The 22,797-nt window shown below is 31.8% G+C and overlaps 1 protein-coding gene across 1 annotated transcript in view; it reads left to right on the top strand.

Moving 5' to 3' along the window:
* Positions 1 to 5,721: 5,721 nt before the first annotated feature.
* LOC132725149 (uncharacterized) overlaps positions 5,722 to 22,797 on the top strand; it is a gene marked incomplete at its 3' end in the record, with an annotated part of 47,933 nt that continues 30,857 nt past the window's right edge. The window contains 5 exon segments of the mRNA XM_060710237.1: positions 5,722 to 7,603; positions 11,004 to 11,186; positions 11,433 to 11,537; positions 12,021 to 12,137; positions 13,505 to 13,663. Of these exon segments, the coding sequence (XP_060566220.1) occupies positions 7,429 to 7,603; positions 11,004 to 11,186; positions 11,433 to 11,537; positions 12,021 to 12,137; positions 13,505 to 13,663 (739 nt within the window).

Raw genomic sequence — 22,797 nt, 5'->3', positions numbered from 1 at the left:
TATCACACAGGAAATTGGATAATGGCATGTCCTGCATAAAAGTTAGTATCAATAAGGCTTCATGATGATGTTACCAATCTATGAAACGTTTGGATCACTTGTGGCCTTCTAGAGTGAGATTCCACTAATGTGTTCCAGTGTTAATGAGCACATAAAGTCTCTGTCGTTCCTATGTGTTTTACATGTATTTAGTGTCCATTATTTAAAGTTTCAACAGGCGATATTTGATGTTACATAATATGAGCTGTCAGATAGAAAATCGAATACATTATGGTAGTATATAGTCACTACACATTAATTCCGATTCATTCTCCATGTATTTGTTCAATGAAGCAGTGCTATGTTTAGCAGCATAAATTATGTAACATGTTGCTACTATGTTGATATCTTTATTCTTCATACTACTATTAGCCTGGATGACTAAATATCATTACAGAAGGGTATCATTATGGTTGGTTAAGTGTCTAACCCTGAACAACATTGCACAAAACAAATGTGTGTTCAATTTCTTTGAACAGACAATATGCTTATAATGGTGCATATATTTTGCAGTATTTTGAACTGCGTTATGAAATCTTTCTAGGTTTGAAATATCTGCTTCATGGAAATTTGGGCTAATTCGGTAAAAATCCATGCTAGCGTTATGGGCCTTTGATATTGATCTCCAATTATATTTCTGAATATTAAGTTTTAAGTGAATACCTGCAGTAGTATTGAAGATTGATGTAGCATGCTAAACTTAAACCAGGAAATTCTGATCATAAAGGGCTATAATTCTGGCAAAATTCATGCTAGAATTATGAGCCTTGGATAATAACCACCAGTTTTGATAAAAAGTGTATTAAGTTTCAATTGAATACCCCAAAAAGTTTTTAATGTTGATGGTACATTGAAAACCTAAACCAAACTGTAAGGCTGATGCCACAGAATTGGTAACTGTAGGCTTACAATTTCTGATTTTTTTAAAACCTTTCTTAAATATACCAACAAAGTAATACGCTTTGAGCTTTTCATCCCATCATAAATCTATTTTTCTTTGAATTCTCTGTGTTAGATTTGGCCGCCTTTTAAAAAAACTGCAACTTTTCAATGCAATAATTTAAACTGTGTATCTCAATAGGGTTGTTTATTTCATTTATGAAAGTCAAAGTGTATACGTGTGCATATCATTTTCCTTTAAATTAAAATAACCCTCTGTGTAAGGGTTTTTACCTAATTGCTGTCACTAATAAAATTTTATTTAATTTTGTAGCATAAAAAATAATATTCAATATTTTCTTTACTTTTGTCAAAAGGTACAGTAACCAAACTAGTATTTGAAGTAAATATACTTAGGTCCTTCTACAATATTAATCATCTAGATAGAATTATCACTTTGGTCACTAAATGATAAAAACAGAATATTTTGTAGTCTCAATATTTTGGTGACAAGACACTGGGACAGATTTTACAAACTTGTATAACATAGATGTCGGTGACCATCGTTTATATAACAAACCCTGGTGCACAATATGTTGGGCTGTAGTGACTTGGTGACTAAATGTGAAACACACTGGCCGATGAATGCAAATGTTGGACATTCATGGATAATATTTTATGAACAAAATCACGTGTTGAAAATGAAGGTGTATAATATTATATAGTCTTGCTGTTGGATCAACCCTTTATCCCCTTGTAATCAAGAAGTTTGGTGTTCAAAACCCGAAGAGTGACTGAGTAGTTTGGTAAAGAATTGCCCCCACTTAGTAACGATTCGTCCCAACTTAAATTTTAATTTTAAGAAACATTTTTTATTCATTTTGATGGAAAGAAAATATGGTTTTGGTATTTTCTGCATTGATTTGGGATACTTTTTATAGATAAGATTTTATTTAGAGATAGAATGAAAAAATATCAGTTTGATAGAACTTATAATTTCTAATATCATTGGTATATGTATCTTACTTTCAGGGTTGAAATTTATAAATTAAATAATTGTTATAAATAAGTGATAATTGTTTAATTTACACATAATCTTTTGTTACTTAAAGCAAATTGTAATACATGGTTGACAATTGTAGTTTCTTGTAATTCTATGCTAAAATAAACCTTTTATAATAAAATAATTGAGAACATTGTGCAATGATGATAATTGACGTCGGGCGAATCGTTATCAGTTGTAATATTGATAACTTAACAATTACAATGGTCAATTTCTGTTCTTAGAGTTAGATTCAAGGCAGTGGCTAGCCGTATGGACCCGTACTGTTAGCCAAAAGTTCTAGCCGTATGTTAGGCTAGCTGGACAACATTCTTAAACATAAATAAGCTAAAATTAAAACAATAATAAATAAGCAAATTTCTGTTTCTATAATAAATTTTTATTAAATGTCGAGAATTTACTTTTTGCCTTCGATGATTGGAAGTTGTTTCTTTTCTTCTGAAAATCAAGGACTTTAATAATTAAAGTCCGAATGTAAATATGAAGAGAAATAAACTTTAACATTATTATATCATTTGTATGGAAAATATTAATAATAAATTTGGAACAAAAATTTCATCTCAAACGCTTTTACCGGGCATTGAAAATGACAACTTGGCTGTCTGTTTACCATAACAATATGCAGCGAACCTGTTTTAAACGTCTGCACATGAAAGCTACAGTATAATTGACATTAAAGTTTGCGGGTCAATTTCAAGCGGAAGTTAGATCAATACACAATATTTTTAATAACAAAAACTTAAGAAATAACATTTTACAGCATTTAAATTGGCTGACAAAAACTCTTCAATAAAAATGTATTTATTTCTGGTAGATCTATCCGATATCTTGTCATAATATAAATGTATGTATGTTTAAAAAATATGTATGTTTAATTTTTGAAAAAGTGTAATAAGACTTGTAAATTAGAGACATCATCAAGGACGTTTAAAATGATTGTTCTAAAGTGGGGCAAATCGTCGCTAATCTGAAGCAAATAATCACTGAAGTCGGGCGAAACGTTATGGGGTGAATCATCAGTGGAGCAAATCTTTATCAATTCAGTATTTTTCAGGTTTTCAATAAACACAATGGATATAAGGAACATTCTCAATTTGTATATGTAAATGGTTCAATTAAAATAGTACGCTGAGCATTGCAACTTTTAGCTAAGAAATAATGTCATTTAAGTGATTCCTGAGAAAACCAGTGACATCACAAATGAACACTTACCAGCGTTTAGCAGTTACGTGTTTCTATAAGAACAACACATAAACCTACATTTTGCATTTTTCTTTCCACAAATTTTACAAGTACTTACAAGCAAGAAACTGACGATTTTTCTCCGGTTTGTGAAATGAGCGTCTACTTTGTGTCTTAAATTTTTGCCGATTTAACTTCCTGGTTTTACTCACATATATCGAGTGTATAAATTGCTTTGAACTAAATAATTATCGCTGTAATAATTGGCGTTTATTACCTCAATGTAATATTTTACTCCAGTTAAAAACACAAGTTTTCAATTTAATCAACGATTTACCGTCCACCATCTTTAAGATAATCATCTGCCAAGTTAAGAAATTTCTTAACTTTAGGATAGGGTAGAAGCTGACTTATATATAAGACAAATGTTGTCAACCTTAAAGTGACATTATGCCCATCCAAGGGTATAATAGTGAGTGAACGGGTGAATATCTAAATAAGTTTTCATTTTGCCATAATTCCTTTTGATTAAATAAATAAGTTAGCATAAACAATAAATAACGCACAGATACAAATGTAAATATCCATTTGAATTTACCTATAACGCCTTTTTATAAAAGGAGTGGGGCAGTCTTTTTAAATTTTATGCAGATTTATGATTTTATCCTAAACATTTTCCAATATCGTCTGTTGGTTAAACACCATTTAATTTTTGACAGTCAATCTTTTGAGATATAAAGTAAATTCAGCTCAACTTGACTATGAAAATATGAGCATAATGTCACTTTAAGACAAAACTTAATATAAAAATGGTGTGAATACCACTTTTAAGTTAATTACAGATTCTTATCTAAAATCTTAAACAATTCTCAAAAAATATGAAAAATTTCATATTTAAGTCAAACAAAAACTTAAGATAAGTTTTGAACACGACCCCTGATGTTTATAATTTTAAGAAACTAAACATCGGTTGACTTCGGCCAATGTCAAAGACAGAGACAATTCAACTTATTTCAAGTGCTAAGCAGTATAAAGTAATATTAAATTTGTAATCGATGAATTATCATAATAAAAATAATTTGCATGGTTTCTAGATAAAGCATATGGTACAATTTTACCTAAACCTACTAATGTAGAGAATAAATAATTGGTAATTGAAAGCTGAGTTCTATTTTCCTATTCATTTCTGTGCAATTACACATTTTATAAAACCTTCACCTCATATATTATATAGATAAAACCATAAGATGATGAAAAAAATGCATGTTTGAAACTTAAATGGTATATTTCTTAAGTTATAGACTGCACAATAAAATTTTTATTGCGAACTAGTTTGATACAATAAAAACATTTTACGGTCGCAACCTTAGTTGTTTCAGTATAATATGTATGATTATTTGTAATGATATAGTTAACTGCTATGAAGCATTATAATAATAGGAAACGAAGAGAACCTTCACCTGGGGATTGTGTACGTACCTCATTCATGTACTTTAACACCGAAAAGCTTTGGGAGACAGAAGATTGTTATAATAAGCGTCTCAATTTTTTCATCTGTGAAAAACCGTTTTCATTGGACACCAAGATATATGACAGTATGTGGCATATATTTCGTTCAATTATTCATTTTTTCGTTTAAAGGGATTCCAAAAGTAACTATATTATTGATAATTAAAACGAAAACAATTACGAATTGCCTCGTCTACGCCATTTTTGTTATTTTTGCAAACACGTTTGTCCGTCTTGCAAGACTTTTATAGCAACATGATTAATATGTCCACTTAGAAAACTCAACAAGAATTCAGAGACAATTTACAATCATATTTTGTATTGAATGTAAAATCTATTTTCGAATCAATATGCTTTCTAGGTGATTTCATGGAGAAAGATGTGTGTAATAATCATGCACAGAACGAACTGATAACATCACCATACTCTGGTAGAAATTGTCAGAATTGGTTTAATCTATCTGACAATGCTAAACGTGATTTTGACACCAACGTTTCCGCCTTAAGTGGCGCTGTAGAAAATTCAACTTTGTGTCAGGATCCCTCTGCACAAGATATTCCATGGTGCTATGTCAGTTATTCTGAGAAATTAATGCGGGAGCCGTGCTTTTTGCAACGCAAGTTATATTCATACTTTATATATTTTACCTCACCTGAGCAGAAAGTGCTCAATGTGAACTTTTTTGATCACAATTTGTCCGGCGTCCATAGTCCGGTCGTGCGTCCGTGCTTCCGTGCGTCAGTGCGTCCGTGTGTTTTTTCGTCCGTCGTCATGTTTTTATACAAACAACTTCTTCTTAGAAATCACTGGGCCAAATGTGGTGATTTTTTTTCTGGGATGTTCTTAGCATAAAGCTCTACTAAAATTGTTCAAATGGCTCTGCTCATCTTGGTCAGCACGGCTATTTTTTTTGAAAATCAAAAATCAATAGAGCTTAGATGTTTGGCATGAACTATCTTCTAGTAGATGTTTACGAAGTTTAATCAAACAAAGCCTAAAGGTTAACATTGACCCTGCCCCAGGAGATGTTGATTTTCGTTTTGCAACTTTAACAATAAATAAAATTATTATTATTTTTTTTTTATTTTTTGTTAATTCAGATATGAAGAAAATATTTATTAAATAAAAAATAAATTTATAAATCTTCCTTAACCTACTTATCTTTTCAAATAAACGCAGTATAAAGAGCAAGAGTTGACTAATAGGTGATATAAGTGGCCGCCCGGTTAGCTCAATAGGTAGAGCGTTTGACTGTTAATTGTGCGACCCGGGTTCGACGGCGCAGGTAACTCTCATTTTGATTGATCATGAAATCATTCCTACAGTCATTCGCACTATACCTCTGCTCTGGCATGAACATAAGTTTTAGTTCCTTGTAAAGGTGAAGGCAATCAGTACTGGTAAGCTGCTTGATAGCCTGCCCAGGAACGATGCGGTGGTTGAACTGTGCTCTGGTGAATTCAGTGTGACTTACAGCCGTGATTCGGAGTGATATACTACCAACGCACAATCACAATTTAAACTGTCATGCTCTATTTTATGACCCTGCTGCACAACATTTTTAGGGTTTTATATCATAAATCTGATGCTCTTGGAACCCTACAATTTGTTTTTTCAAATCAAGCCTAAATGTCAAAATTGACCCTGCCCTAGGGAACTTTGATTTTTCCTTTTATGTTTATAGTATGGTAAAAACATGTCTTTAATTTGTATCTAAATCTACAAAAGCTTAGTTTCAATAGCATCCGGTGAGTGACTCCATAGCAGCCATTTACTTTAAGATCCTGCAACTCAATATTTCATGGGTTTATATCATAAATATAATGATCAAATGAAGATTGTAGTTCGAAAAAAGCATAATTTGTAATTAGAAATTAATTTTCTATAAAGTCTGAGTCAGTTTTTCTATAACAAATGCATGCATATATTTTAATGATAACATATAATGTGTCGCTGTTCATATTTTACATATTCTTCGATGTTAGAAAATTGGTCGATGATTTATAGGTAAAGTTCGAATATGGATAACTTGGGGTAAAATCAAGGTCACACAGCCTTGATATTGGAAAACCTTGTTTACACTCTAGGAGTTTCTGTTTAATACAACATTTCCTTGAAATTTGTCAGAATGGTAGTTATAATGATTTCAAGCCAGGTCAAGTTTGAATATGGGTCACTTGTGTTCAGAATCTAGGTCACACAGCCCTTATATAGAAAAAAACCTTGTTTACACCTTAGAGGCTACTGTTGTGATGCAAATATCTTGAAAACTGGCCAGAAAGGTTGTTTTGGTGATTACTAGGTCAGGATTAAATATGGGTCTTATGTGGCTAAAAACTAGGTCACATAACCCAAATAAAACTGGATTGAGCCTTCATAATCAGGCGAGCGATATAAGGGCCACCATGGCCCCATTGTTTAAATTTTTCGAGTGTTGTTTGTCAAAACTAATAATAATACTATTTAATTTATATCTCTTCGAAGACACTGTTTTCTTTTCTAAGTCGAAATTCCCATTTGATTAAACGTCATTTAAAGATAACATAACTCAGCTCTAACGAAATACTTATGTTAAAGGAAACTGAATGCACATGTCAATAAAAGATAAATATGTGTGTAACATCAATTTTAAAACTACACAGTGCAAGTATCGCATTGAGGTTATATAATAACTCTGTCAAGTCAAACAGCAAAACAAGTTATGTTTATTTCTCATATTAGTATTCAAAACGACTGATATGCATAAATTTGTTTAAATGATTTTATTTTTCATTTTAACGTCAGTTGAAAGTAACCTCTCTATGCCTAAAACAAAGGTATCAGAGATGGATTGCGTCGTTGGTTCCTCAATACCGAAAATGAATTGGTGTGATAGAACATTTGACTGCTTAGACTTTACGGATGAATTGTCATGTCAGAACAAATTTAAAGGTTTGCATTTCGTTTCCATTATATTAAACATGAAATTGTTGTTCTTAAGTTGCGTTTCCATGACGTATATCAGAATTGTGAAATTTATTTTTTGACAAAAAAAAACTTCATCAAGGCTTAGTAAAAAACCTTATTGTATTAAATGCTCAATATGACATCCATGACACTTTTTTATAATACTTAAACGCTTTGGTCTTAATATGAAAGTTTTCGTTTCCCGATAAAATGCAAAATTACTTGTTCTTCAGTGCATGTTTTGGGACTGACAAGTATGTATATTTGAGCTTCTTTAAAAGGCCAAATTACACACATACACAAAGACGATTTAAAGTGACATACACACAGACGATTAAAAGTTGATTCGACGATGCTTGTCTTGAAAAAAAAGTTTTAATTCGATGCAGTGTCCTGGTGGAATGACATGATTGTGTTCCTCGTGAAACACACTAGGAAACATATGTCTTTCTTTCTCATAAAAGGCCTTTTTAACACTAGTTCAAATATTACTGAGAGTTCACCTATATACCTTGACCGATATTCCGAATCTCCGTTTTCGCTTTAGAGTGATCAGCCTATACCAAGAAGCTGCTGGGCAGAAAATTGTGTTTGAAAAACAAAGTGCAGTGAGTCCCTTATTCGATAAAGCATAAGTTACTTCGTCAATAACTCCCATCTTAATAATAGATAACCTCACCTGAAGAGATAATTTTCATTCTAACTGTAAGCATTTCAAGTAATAGATACAGCTTCCAACATATCGCTTTGCGCTTATTAACCATGATTTCAACGAAAACTGGGTTTTTGTAATGCCTATTGAGTTTGCTTTTGCCTATTGACAGCAAACTTGGTGTGTAGCTTATTTCATGTTGTAGCTTGGAATTGCTATCCAGGTGTCTGTGATCAAAGTCAAGTTAACTGTTGCTACAAATGGAAATTCGTGTTTTGCTCAATATTTTTAGTTCCTTAAGGCCTTATGACACCAAATTTGGTATATGGGTATCTTATGTCAAGACACAGCTTGGAAATCCAATCCAGATGTCTTTGATCAAGGTCAAAGTCACGTCACTGTTGCTAAAAATTGAAATTTACTTTCCGCTCAATAATTTTAGTTTGCTAAGGTCTATTGACACCAAACACCAAATGCGTAGCTTATATCAAGAGGCAGGAATTATAAATGAAGTTCCCGCGCAATAACTTTCTGTTGCTACGATCTATTGACACATCACTTAGTATGTGGGTAGCTTGTATCAAGACACTTCTTGGGCGGGCAGGCGTCAACTGTTGATGAAAATAGAAATTAGGTCACCGCATAGTAACTTGAGTTTGCTGAGACCTATTGACAACAAATGAAGTATGTGGATAGCCTATAACAACAGGCAACTTAGGATTGCTACCCAGGTGAATGTGAACAAGGTCAAGGTTACTGTTCCTTAAAAAAGAAATTATGTTTCCTCGTAGTAACTTTTGACCTATTGACGCCAAACGTCCTCTGTTGGCAGCTTATATTGAGATGCAGCTTTTGATAGCTACTTAGGTATATGGGGGCAAGGAAAAGGTCACTTATTTACAATATAATTTTCAGCTTCTTTGCAATAACTTCAGTACACTTTGACCTTCGATACCTAACTTGGCATGTGTGTAGCTTACATGAAAATACATCATGGCATTGATACTCAGGTATCTGTTATATTTTTTTTTTACTAAGGAAACCAATTTTTTGTACTGGTACGAAAAATAACAGTTTTTCTTCACTGCCATATTTCATATCTAATTCCTGTCACATCAATAAAAAACCTGCTTTTCAATGCATTGCGGTGCTTCTTGTTAATTACATAAGCTGATATACTTGACACTTTTTCATAATTTTGCTTTCAGATTTTTTTCAGATAATTTCATATTTAGTTCCCTTCAACACCCCAAATTTTGAAACCATTTTTTCAATTGCCATTGCTAGTTCACTTCGGCGATCAAATCTTCCGTATGACGTCACTTGTAGTTGTGTGCATATACCCTCTGTTTGTCGAAAAAAATCGCATTGTGTTGTAACCCTATTTGGAAGCAAATAAATCTTATAGAGACCAGATAAATGCTTTTGTATGAAACAACAACTGGAACAAAAATTTATATGAAGATAAATAAGTGGTTTAATATACATTTTAAAAACTTTATTATTAGCACTTTAACACATGGGCAAAATTGGCTTTTCATTTACAATATATTCAAAATATTAGCCGTTTTCTAGTAACTATATTTAATCATTTGCTATATACATGAAAAGCACTTGTAATAAACATTGTTTACCTTATTTCTTTAACAGTCACTTTGTGAAAAAAAATTGTATGTTAACAAAGTATTATATCAATCCATTTTGTATTAAAATATCTTTAAAATTATTTGATAAATATTCTGAGGAAAATATTAGACTGATTGGAATGTGTCCATTGTTCATGGTAATTCACAGTTTATTTAAATACAATCTCATACTCCTTTACCAGTTGGTTAAATATCCGAAGGTGACCTTTTACAGCATTTGTGTAAATGCTCCATTGCCTGATGTAGAATACGAAAAGAAAAGCTAAAGCTAAAAAGTTCAATCTTAAATAATCTTCTTTAAAACACAATTTATATAGATTAGAAATTACTAGGAAACGTCGTCTTAAAAACTTTCAAACTGTTTGAAATTGGCGCGTTTTTTTACTTATTTCCTATACAACCACAAAAGCCTGATACATGGAGTCACGGGTTTTCCTTTAAATATATAAAATGTTTAAGAAACATCGGCTCTGATCCCGCTCGAGCTAGAGCTTAGATATTTAGCACGAAACATTTTTTTAGACCTTTACCAAGTGTGCTCACTGCTTAGCGTTTTGGTAAAATTTTACCCTGCGTCAGGAGATTCATTTGTTTTATATAAAATCGAATATATAATGTAGAGAAAACTTGACAATCTTCACCTCTGAACCAACAAATACTATTTCTTAGATAAATGGTGAGAAATAACGTCTTATGAATATCTATAAAGCTTTGACAAACTTTGGTCCTTGAGTAAATATTTACCTCCAATGATTTTTGCTATTTGTAAAGATAAAAGCTTGATTTACTTGGCTTTCGGAAGAAACATTAAATTAAAACTAACCATTGACTACCAATCGCAACCAGGGAGTTTTGCAGTGATTATTGACTTTAATAAGTTAACAAACAACTTGTGACCTTCCTTGGCATCTAGCGATGTACCTTACTAACCATTACTTCGTAGCTACAATTTCATTTCAAATTCATTACCAACAATTGCTTTTTAACAACCAGTTTTCATACATTACATGTATTTAGTGCCGAAAAATGTGAGTTATATTAAAGGTATCCGAATCGGTAATTGATTTTCATGCTTTTTTGTTTTAAGATCACAATCTCACGATTATTGGCAAACCAATGATGCAGTCTAATTTACCTAAACGACTTATTCGCGAGGCATATTTTACCTGTGAACAGAGCAAAGAGTGGATATCTACATTAGCTAAATGTGATAACGTCATAGATTGTCTCGATGCTTCAGACGAAGTCAATTGTTCTCACGATAAAATTGGTATTTTGTCTTCTGAATTTACACTTTTCCATTATATTTCCCATTTACTTTCTGAAATTTGCAAACGAATAGTTTGTTTATGCCATGCTACATTTACGCACAGACTTGAAATAAAGGAATAATTATATTTTAAAACATATTATTGGCAGGTAGGTGCTTTGTAGTTAAGCTGTTGTGTTGAACGCTATCTATTAAATAGAGTTAACGATATTACTGTATTATCAATTTATACTATATATTTATTAGAATGTGATGACAACGAATTCTCTTGTGATGGCGGACATTGTATTAAATTAAGTCACATGTGCGATTTTATATCCGACTGTGTGGACGGTACAGATGAAAAATGTGGTAATATTCTTAATTTTTGTTTGCCTTATCGTCCGAACTTCAGGTCGTTCATTTTACTTTTTTAAACATTCTAGCAAGCCTATAACAAATGTCTAGGGACACGGTAAATCGTTTTATATACGAAATTCGTGTGGATATAATGTATATTGTTAAATTGATATTATTGTTTTAAATACAAATGTTTTATGATACCTATCATGATAACTTACGATAAGTGCTTTCAATAATAATGATATTTGTGATACGTCGAAAACTTACATTTCCTAGAGGGGTACGTCAACAATGATAATTTTATGAAACAAATTGTGAAAGCATAAACTCTCCGAGAAAAACGTTGTAAAATATATTTTGATGTAAAGGTTAAAAACCAAATTTATTGTGTAACTAACTTACGAGTACATGTCAAGTTCAGAATTTAAAGCTTTATTTGATTCTTGCATGTTTTACTTTAATTACTTTAATTCGTTTTACAAACATTTGTAGAATACCGAGAGTGTGATAAAAATGAAATTCCTTGTGATAATAAACAGTGCATTCCATCAGAAAAACACTGTAATGCTATACCTGACTGTTTGGATAATAGCGATGAAAATAACTGTGGTTGGTATACGTTATTATATTACTATACTTATTAACTAAAAGATATACCATACACATCTTTGAATAAACATTTTTTTATTGCAGAGATTTATTGAAGTCCTACACAAGCTGTTTTATTAAAATAAAACAAAAAGGTATCAACTATGTATGGGAATCTGCATTCGTTACTACAAATAAACCTGCAGGTTCTTTATAAAAAAACTGCCAGATTTTAAATGAAACTATATTGTTCTAGTTTGTCCACTTTTACAGTGTGTATGACTTACACCGTAAAATATCTACTTTGTGTGAAGTCAAAATATGTTTGTTTTATTATCATTAACAAATACTGCGTAATAATAACCAATATTTTCAATTATCAATTTGAGCATAGTACATCTCAAAGAAATACAATATTTATTTTATAATGTATACCAACATCAATTACAAATGACAGCGAATGATTAAGAACAACATATCTGACTTATTTCAATTAAACTGATAAAAAAAAATCAAAAATATTGTGTGAAGAAATATCGCATGAAACATCATGTTCAAAATGTGAAAAGGGAAAAGTTGTCAAAGATGACGCCAACACAATGTAATATAAATTCATATCAAAATGTTTTAATATTTTCAAAACCATTATTTTAATTTGTCATTCCTTCAAATCATAAGTATTTTAATCACTATTTGTACCGGTTTGTATATAAAAAAAGGTAAGTGGTGTTTAAATTTATATTATATGTTCTTAGTGTGGGAAAGCACAAGTCCCCGTCATTACATCATTTTTGACACGGACGTGCACCTGAGTAGGACCACCGACATTCCGTAAGCTAGCTGGAAAGATTACTCACATAAAAAATCCAAAGTCCCTGTCGGGATGATTCGAATTCATAGAGGTGCGGGGCAAAACAGTTGTTGCAAATTAAAATATGAAAAAGCTGTAATCAAAATGTTATACTTACTATTATAATACTGCACGTTTGTAACGTCGCTTTTCATTGGATAATCGTGACGATTATATAGTTTAATATACACGACTGCTGTCGGAAATCTTGATTTATTCCTCTAAAAATTATGCTTGCTGTTTTATAAATTCGTTATAAATGCTTCTAGCAGGTTATATGGCCGTATATAAACGGTTGTTTACAATATAACCCTTGCCCAGCGGCTCGATTTGTATTTTCAAACAAGCGTTTATATAGGGCCATATAACCTGTCGAAAATCTTTATAACTATTAATATTTTTGTCATAGTCAAAAAATAATAAAATGTTTCAGTTAAATACATGTATATAATTATAATTTCCGGAATACGAATTTTACAATAATGTGACTATTCTGTTAAATCAAGGTTCATAAACACATGTTATCTTACCATTTAAGAGTCCTGCAGAAATTCATTTCTTTGTTCTGGTGATTACAAATGCATTCCTTTTCGTCTGATATGTGATCGATACCCGGACTGTACGGACAGCAGTGATGAAATGATTTGTAATGGGTTCAAAATTCCAACACCTGTTGATTTTTCTCTGACACGGAAAGGTGAGCAAAATTCTTATGTCAAGTAATTGCATTCTCAAAGTTTTGAATTATTATGAGAAACTGTTTAAAGCAAAGATGTCAATAGCATTAGTAAACTTTGCGAGCTACGAATGTCCTTTCAAATGCAATTTTGATAACTTAACCTTCGTTTCTGTCCCTTTTCTACATAACGCATTGTATGGCTTATGTATTGTTATTCATCCTTCTACGGATTGACCTTTCTTCTAATATCTTTCAAACTGAAAATTGTTTTTACTCGGTTGCGAAGAAATCGATTCTTAAATTAATTCGAATAAGACGCATGATTTACTGAAGAATACACCATTTATTTTGTACTTTTTGTCCTTAATAAAAACAAAAGTAAATGTAAACATTCACGTACATAAGCTTAACACTTCGTGACCCATTGTAATTTGTTGCTTTATTCTAAAATATCTTTTTTAAAATTTCTTTGAATTGACAAACAATGTTATAACCAAGATCCTACATTATTGTCTGATTTCATGCAATTGGGTAGTTTACCGGAACAAAATATTATGAAATCATGTCTAAATTAGCTTGTGCCTCCATCTAAATGGGCACTGTTTTGCATCAACTCATCAAAGCGCATCGATGTAAGTTTTCTTGAACTGCATTGTCATGAAACGTCATTAGTGAAATTAGTTATCTCCTTTAGAAACTAGAAAAAAATCGTTTTCGAAAACAATCATATCTCATTTTAATTTTTTTTTTAATAACAACTTTTATATATTGTTGATAAGGCATGAAAGTCGATAAACCTGTTACAAATCTGACGAAAATAAAAAGCACACGTGTATCCTCGTTATACTTGACGTTTATTTTTGGATTAATAAATAATGTTTACATCATAATTAAATGATAATAAAGCAAACTACTTTGCATGTTTCCCGCATACAGCATAAAACCACATTTTCACCACCACTACTCGTAAAAACTTATATACAAGCAAACTTTTGACTTTTAAAAGTATGTTTCTTCTTTTTGAATTGAAAAAGGAAAATAACTCAAACTGAGACCTTTTGTCTAAGATTCCTAGCACAATTTTCGGTAATTTGTCTTTCGGCAATAGCTTAAGCTGTCCTATCGCAGCATCAAACGAGTATTAGTGCGATCGTTATGGAATTGGCTTGACGTTGCGTTTCCCTTTTAACGCGGGAAATCGTCAAAGAAACATTTTATTAGGCCCTTATCAATGAATTACACAGATATGTTGTTGTGTTTCACCATTCCTTTTCAGCAATTTCGCTATTGCGTTAACCTAGCTTTTTGTCAGTTGTAGCGCTAAATTGTGTTCTTTCTAAACATGTCAGTTCATTTCTTTCATTTCAGTCTAATTAAAAGATAGTATGATTGTTGTCATAAATAAATGAGCAGTTTCATAGTTCTAACATTTCTTGTCTATTTCTTTCCAATGATTTTCTTGTGTTCACATAAGGAACTATAAAGTAAATGTAGTGAATAACGTTCTGATCAATATTATTTCTACTCACACACTAACAATGTCAATAAATATAAACATTTCATTGTTCGTATAAAAACCCTCTATCTTAAGTACATAGTATGTCTTGCAATTAAATATGGTTCACATTCATTGAAAATAACCTTAATTTTATCCTGATGAAAGATATGTTCCAGCAGGCAAAACATTTCACACAAAGATCCTGTTGAATAATTTAACAATAAATATTTCTTTATGAAGGCCTCTGCCATTTACTTTTATGCTCTCTCCTTCGATTATATAGTTTACAAAGCCTTTTAAAGCATCAATAGAAAAGCATTTTATTGATATTTTCAGTTATTATAATGTTTTCTTTTCTTGCAATACTGAAAATAATATCTCACATACACTAACGCTACAGAATTTATACATATCAGTTAATAAATAATTTGACGGAACTGCACCAATCCGTAAGCAGCGTAATTACGTCATCCCAAATATAAAACTCATTCGTAAACGCGCTACAAAGACGCCATGTCAAATATACAATAATAACTAATTGGGCACTGATGTAAACACAATACAATCCTATCTAAGACATAAGTTTTTTTTTTGCTGATATCTTGATAAAGTACATTTCTTTCTTATTATTTCTTTTGTTTAATAATTTCTATATCTTAGCAACAGTAGGGTGCGAAATCCAACAGCGTTATACAAAAATTGGCACCGGAAATATTTTTCACTTGAATAAATTACATTAGTGAGCTTCCTTGTTTAATCTTGTTTGAAACGAAACACCCGGTTTGTCGTTTTGATTAAAAAAGTTAACCATTCAGGCCAACTTATTGTATTGAAAACATTATTATAATGATTTGTTAGTAAATGTTTTTAAGTGCTCAAGGTGTGCTTTTGTAATTACAATTTGTCTACGTCCATCGTCTGTCAGCTGTCAATTTATTTTACAAACGACTTCTTTTCAGAAACCAATGGACCAAAGCTATAAAAAAATAAGAAAAGTCGAACGACACATATGCCCACCTTTCTAGTCCTTGACTCACATTACTGGTAATTTTGTTAAAGATACTTGCTCTAAATGTTTATCCCGTATGTTCAATTATTGAAAAATAATAACATTGAGACATTTTAAGCCCCTGTGACCTAGATCTTTGAATTAGTGACCCAAAATCAATAGGAGTCATCTAATAGTTATGACCAATCAGTATTAAAAATAGAAAGTCTTTGTGATAAATAGCTTCCAAGATAATAAGCGGAAACCATACTTTCATTCCAGGCCGATGTCATCTTAACCTTTGACATAGTGACCAGAAAATCAATAGGGGTCATCTTCTATCTATGAACTATCACTGTGTGAAATATAACAACTTTGTGATTAATACTTTTCAAGATAATTAGCAGTAACCATTCATTTTAACATTTAAGGCCCCTTTGACCTTGACCTTTGACATTGTGATCCCAAAATCAATATTGGTCATAAACTATTTATGACCAATCACCATCTTAAATATGAAGACTTTGTAATGAATACTTTTCAAGATAATAAGAGTAAACCATTTTGACATTTAGGGCCCCTATGACCTTTACCTTTGACCTAGTTACCCCAAATCAATAGGGGTCAACTTTTAGTTATGACCAATCACCGTGTGAAATATGTCGACTCTGTGATGAACATTTTTTATGATAATCAGTGAAATCATTTTAAGATTTAACGCCCCTGCGACCTTTACCTTTGACGTTAGGACTCCAAAATCAATATGGTCATTTACTATTTATGACTAATCTCTATATGAAATATGATGACTTTGTGATGAATACTTTTCAAGTAAATCAGCGGAAAACATTTTGACATGTATGGCCATTATGACATTGACTTTTGACATAATGACCCCAAACTATCATTTACTAGTTATAGCCAATCACCATGTGAAATATGACGGCTTTGTGATGAATACTTTTCAATATACAACGGAAACAATTTAACATTTAAGGCCCCTGTGACCTTGACTTTTGATCTAGTGATCCTAACATCAACAGGGATCATCTACTAAATATTACCAATCACCATGTGAAATATGATGACTTTGTGATGAATACTTTTCAAGATAATCAGCGGAAACCACGTGGTCTACTGACGAACAGACCGACAGACAGACAGACCGACCGACCGACAGACCGACATTAACAAAACAATATACCCCCTGTTCTTCGAAGGGGGGGGGGCATACAAATGTTGGGATGTTTCTAGCCAAAATCTCTTCTTATATGGTTCAAATGACTTTGCTCGACAGAAGGTTTAAACATAGATTTGTGAATAAATTCTTTAAAAATATTTTCTCTGAGAGTGCAAGGCCTAGAGCTAAGATATATCGTATGTAGCATAATTTAATGAAATTCTACAAACATTTATTAATTCTAACTCTGCATTTTAAATTTGCCCGGCCCCCGGTGTTATTGATTTTCGTTATATGTATCAAGTAAAAACTTTAAAATCACCTTATCTGAATTGACAAAGGGGTGAAAGGTTAAAAAATTGGCATGAAACATTGTGTAGTGGACCACTACCAAATGTGTTCAAATTATAGCCCTGGGGTCAAAATTGGCTCCACCCAAGGGTAATTGATAATCATTATGTACATATTATAGAAAAAACTTTAAACGTCTTTTTTCCTCAAAACGCTAGGCATAGACATTAGATTTGTGTGTAACATCCCCGAAAAAAAACTTTACAAAAATGTTGAACTTTTAGCCCTGTGGTCAAATACATCTTGGCTGCACGCGGTCAATGACTTTCCTTAAATATATATTGTACATACTTAACAATCAACTTCTTTGAATTGACAAAGGCTAGAGGTTAGATATTTCGCATGAAACGTTGTGTTATAGACCGCTATCAGATTGTTCAAATAATAGTCCTTGACTAAAGTTGGCCCGTATCGCTGGTCATTGATTATAATTATGAACATATAGCAAAAGCTTAAAATGTCTTCTTTTCTAAAACTACTGGGCGTTGTTTTGTTGTGCTATTTCTCTTCTTTGAGAAAATCTACATTTACGATGACCTATGTTTGGCCATCAAGTCGTCGGATGTCTTTCAAGAATTTATAAGAATGTACTATAAAAAGTTACGTTTAAAATGGATCTATTGTCAGTTTTATCTCATTTGGTATGACAAACATTGACACAATCTTGCCCACCACCGGTATATATATGTTTGTTATGGATGGTTATTTATGCCAAAATTACAACTTGCTTTCGTTACATCGTGCTTTCTAACTTGTACATCATGCTTTCTAACTTGTACATTATGCATTCTGGCATATACATCTTGCATTCTGACTTTTACATGTTGCTTTCTTACATGCACATTATGCTTTCTGCTGTGTGCGACTTGCTTTATTTTATGTTGATGTCGTTTTTTTAACGATCAATTATTATTCATTTGTTGATCTGGTATATTAAATCAATAAATTGACATGTAACTGTTTGTATTTTGGTCTATTTACTCAGGTTGAATGACGAATGTCATAATGTAGAATGCGCATAGCCGAAAGCCGAATGCAGCAAGCATAATACAACGCAACATCTGGTGTAATAGTATGTGACACCCAAATTATGCTAACAGGTGGTGCTACAGATATATTCTCGGTAAAATCCGTATTGCGGTTCGGATTCAGTTTACCAAGTTACGTCCCTTTGTTTTAAAATTTCCATTTGCACTCATGTACAAATTATACAAAACGATTTGAACCAATATTTATTTTTATTAATGAAACTCTGTAGGTCAATGACAAGTTGCACATTTCCAAATTAATGGTTTTAGATTTTTTCTTTTTCATCAACAAATAATTATAAAATAGAACAGTTGTTCAACATTGTTCAATATGCTTGGGCCATAAAAAACTTCTTATTTAAATATTCCATCCTCTTGAAAAGTTCTTAAATTTTGACATGGCTAGATTTTTTAAAATTCAACTTGTCAAAAAAAATGTATTTTTGCACTAAGTTGTAATTATTCACTAAGATGCTTTATGAAAACGGCCCAGGTTCTTGTTCACAGTGTCAGCTTAAAACCGAAGGAACTGCTGCCAAAATCAGCTGATTCTGAGAAAAGAAATAAAATAAAATGTCAAAACTGTCTAGTCTGTCAGACTTATGACAGTTTTGCTTTTTTTTTCTTTTGCAGCGGCACGGGCTACCTCTCTTCATTTGAATTTTTATATCACAGGTGCCCTCTCATTTTTTAACACATACGTACCCACAATGCACGACATATGCTTTTATTTGCGTTAATCGTTAAGTATGTAATATTTACATAAAAGTAAGAAATATTACATACCTATTTAACGATTAACGCAAATAAAAGCATAATTATGTTGTGCCATGAGGGTACGCTGCAAAAAACCGAAAGTAGGGTGTTTTTATGAATTTTACATTTATTTTTGACAATAAACTGCAATTTGTCCGAAGATGATATGTAAATGAACATATTAAATATGTATAATGCATATATAATCAAGTCAACGGTTCATTGCAGCCCGAAAAGTATGTCGAGGTGATGGGCGAGGCAAGACATGTCGATTTTTTGTAGCTTATTGTGAAGTTGCATTACATGAAAAACGCGCACTTGACAAATCAGCACATGAATAAAACATTCTAGTGTTCCGTGGTATATATCTTTTGTACTTGTCAAACCCTCTTTCCTTATTACATTGAAATTTTACTGGATTGTTATCCATCGCTGGTTTGTCTTTAGCAGAGAATGACCTGTACGTGTGTAAAGAGGGTATCGTTTGAGCAGATTTCGCAAAGAGATATGATTTCATAATATTAATTGATGAGTACATAAAACAGAATGTACAAAATTGGTCCCAAGAAATGGTTATAAAATGAATATTGCATGTTTGGCTGAAGATGCCTTATTAGTAGTTTTCTTTAATTATAGCGTTCATGATATTGGAAATGTATAGCAGATCTTAATCATTTAAGACAAAAAAGTTTTATACATTAAGGCAATAGTACTTGCAATACATCACTGAGAATGTGGAAAAAAATGTTTATTACTACCTTCTATGACAAACAATGCATTTGATATTTTAACCATTTCTTGGGACATTTTTGTACATTTAATATACTCATCAATTAATATTATGAAATAATTCCTCCTAAAGCTAAACTCTCACAGATTGACAGACTATATAGACAGTTTTGCCTTTTTTTTCTTTTTTTTTTCTCAGAATCAGCTGATTTTGGCAGCAGTTCCTTCAGTTTTAAACTGACACTGTGAACAAGAACCTGGGCCGTATTCATAAAGCATCTTAGTGAATAATTTTAACTTAGTGAAAAATGAAAATGTCCTAATTAATAAAAACACATAAAAATGTTGTGGATGGTCACAGGTATTGGAAATAAGCAATGTCAAAATTTAAGAACTTTTTAAGAGGATGAAATTTTTTAATAAGAAGTTTTTTTTTTATGGCCCAAGCACTTTGAACAATGTTGAAAAAAAAAATCTAAAACCGTTGATTTGGAAATGTGCAACTTGTCATTGTCAGCTGGAAATATAATTTGACCTACAGAGTTTCATTAATAAATATAAAAATTATATAAATCGTTTTGTATATTTTCTCCATGAGTGCAAATGGAAATTTTAAAACAAAGGGACGTAACTTTGTAAACTGAATCCGAACCGCAATACGGACTTTACCGAGAATATAACTGTAGCGCCACCTGTTAGCATAATTTGGGTGTCACATATTATTACACCAGTTGTCGCGTTGTATTATGCTTGCTGCATTCGGCTTTGGCCATGCGCATTCTACCTTATGACATTTGTCATTCAAGCTGAGTAAATAGACGTAAATACAAACAGTTACATGTTAATTTATTAAATTAATATACCAGATCAACAAATGAATAATAATTGATCGTTAAATAACGACATCAACATAAAATTAAGCAAGTCGCACACAGCAGCAAGCATAATGTGCATGTAGAAAGCAACATGTAAAAGTCAGAATGCAAGATGTATATGCCAGAATGCATAATGTACAAGTTAGAAAGCACGATGTACAAGTTAGAAAGCACGATGTAACGTAAGAAAGCAAGATGTAATTTTGGCATTAATAACCCTCCATAGTTTGTTGAAATACTTTCATTTTTTTCTACTATTGGATATCTTGAATACTCGTCTAATGCAATAAGTAAATAGTCCCCATTTACGAGCGGATCGCAAATGTCAGCCAAGGTATCGAAAGCTGTTCACTCATACTCGAAATTTAGCGCGGTCTTGGTTTATTTAAAATTGACTGACATGTTAAACACTATGAATATGTAACCGGCACTTATGATTATTATTTGTACAAATGTCTTATGTTTTGTGTTGTCATATATCCCTTGTACATTTTTCATTTCGTTTTATCATATTCGTACATATTCTTTATCATATTTTCGTCCTATTTATTTTTCATATTTTCCAATGTAATGCTATACCTGACTTTTTGGATAATAGCGATGAAGATAACTATGGTTGGTATACAATATTATATAACTATACTTATCAACTTAAAGAAATACTATAAACTGTGTATGGGTATTTGTATTCGCTACTACAAGTAAAGCTGGTCATGCCAGATTTTAAATGACACTATATATTTCTTTTGTGTACACTCACAGTGTTTAGGACTTAAAACTAACATATATTCTGTGTTTGAAGTCAAAACATGTTTATTTTATTTTTATAAAAAAGACCTCGTAGATATAACCGATATTTTCAATTATCAATTTGACAATAGTACATGTTCAGGAAATACGATGATATTCATTTTATAATATATACCAACATCATTACAAATCAAGTCTAATTATTGAGAACGATTAACCTGAACTAATTTCAATTAAACTAATAAAAGAACTTTTAATATTTCATAACTTTCAAAAATATTGAGAAAAGAAATATGGCCTAAAACATCATGTTCAGGATGTGGAAAAATAATGGTAAGAAATAACGCCAATGCAATATACAATAAATTTGAAAATATTCACAAAGCCATTATCTTAATTAATCATTCCTGCAAATCATACGTATGTTAATCGCTCTTTGTACTGGTTTGTTAATTAAAAAGGCTAGAATTGTAGAATTGTTAAGAATTATATTATCTGTTCTTCTTGAGGAAGATGAAGACCTCAGGTGCGTTTCATTGCATTATTTAAGACACGAACGAGAACCTGAGTAGAACCACCGTTCTGTAAGCTAGCTAGAAAGTTTTTCATATGAAATAATCCAAAGTCCCTGTCGGAATGATTCGAACCCATAGCGGTGAGGGGCAAGAAGTGTTGCTGCAAAACTAAAATTTGACGAATCAGGAATCGTCATGTAACTCTTACAAATATTTTGTTTCATAGTCATTTAAATACGAAAACGTTGAATATACAATGCAATATTAAATTAAGGTTGATAAAATTTCACAATTACTCTTAACCGCAACACCATTACTGACCCATGTTGGTAGCCAAATGTCACAGTGTTTTAAACTATAGAGTCTGTCCAAGACTCAAAGTGTAGGCCCTACTGAAGCTCTACGGTTGAGTCATGAGGCTTATCACACTTTCTATTCTAAAAATGAACACTTCCATATCGTTACATTTAATTAATCCGTAG

The sequence above is a fragment of the Ruditapes philippinarum genome, unplaced genomic scaffold, assembly GCF_026571515.1.
Source record: "Ruditapes philippinarum isolate M1 unplaced genomic scaffold, ASM2657151v2 ctg4718_1_1_1_1, whole genome shotgun sequence".
Classification (NCBI taxonomy): domain Eukaryota; kingdom Metazoa; phylum Mollusca; class Bivalvia; order Venerida; family Veneridae; genus Ruditapes; species Ruditapes philippinarum.
This window is presented reverse-complemented; position numbering and strand designations above follow the sequence as displayed.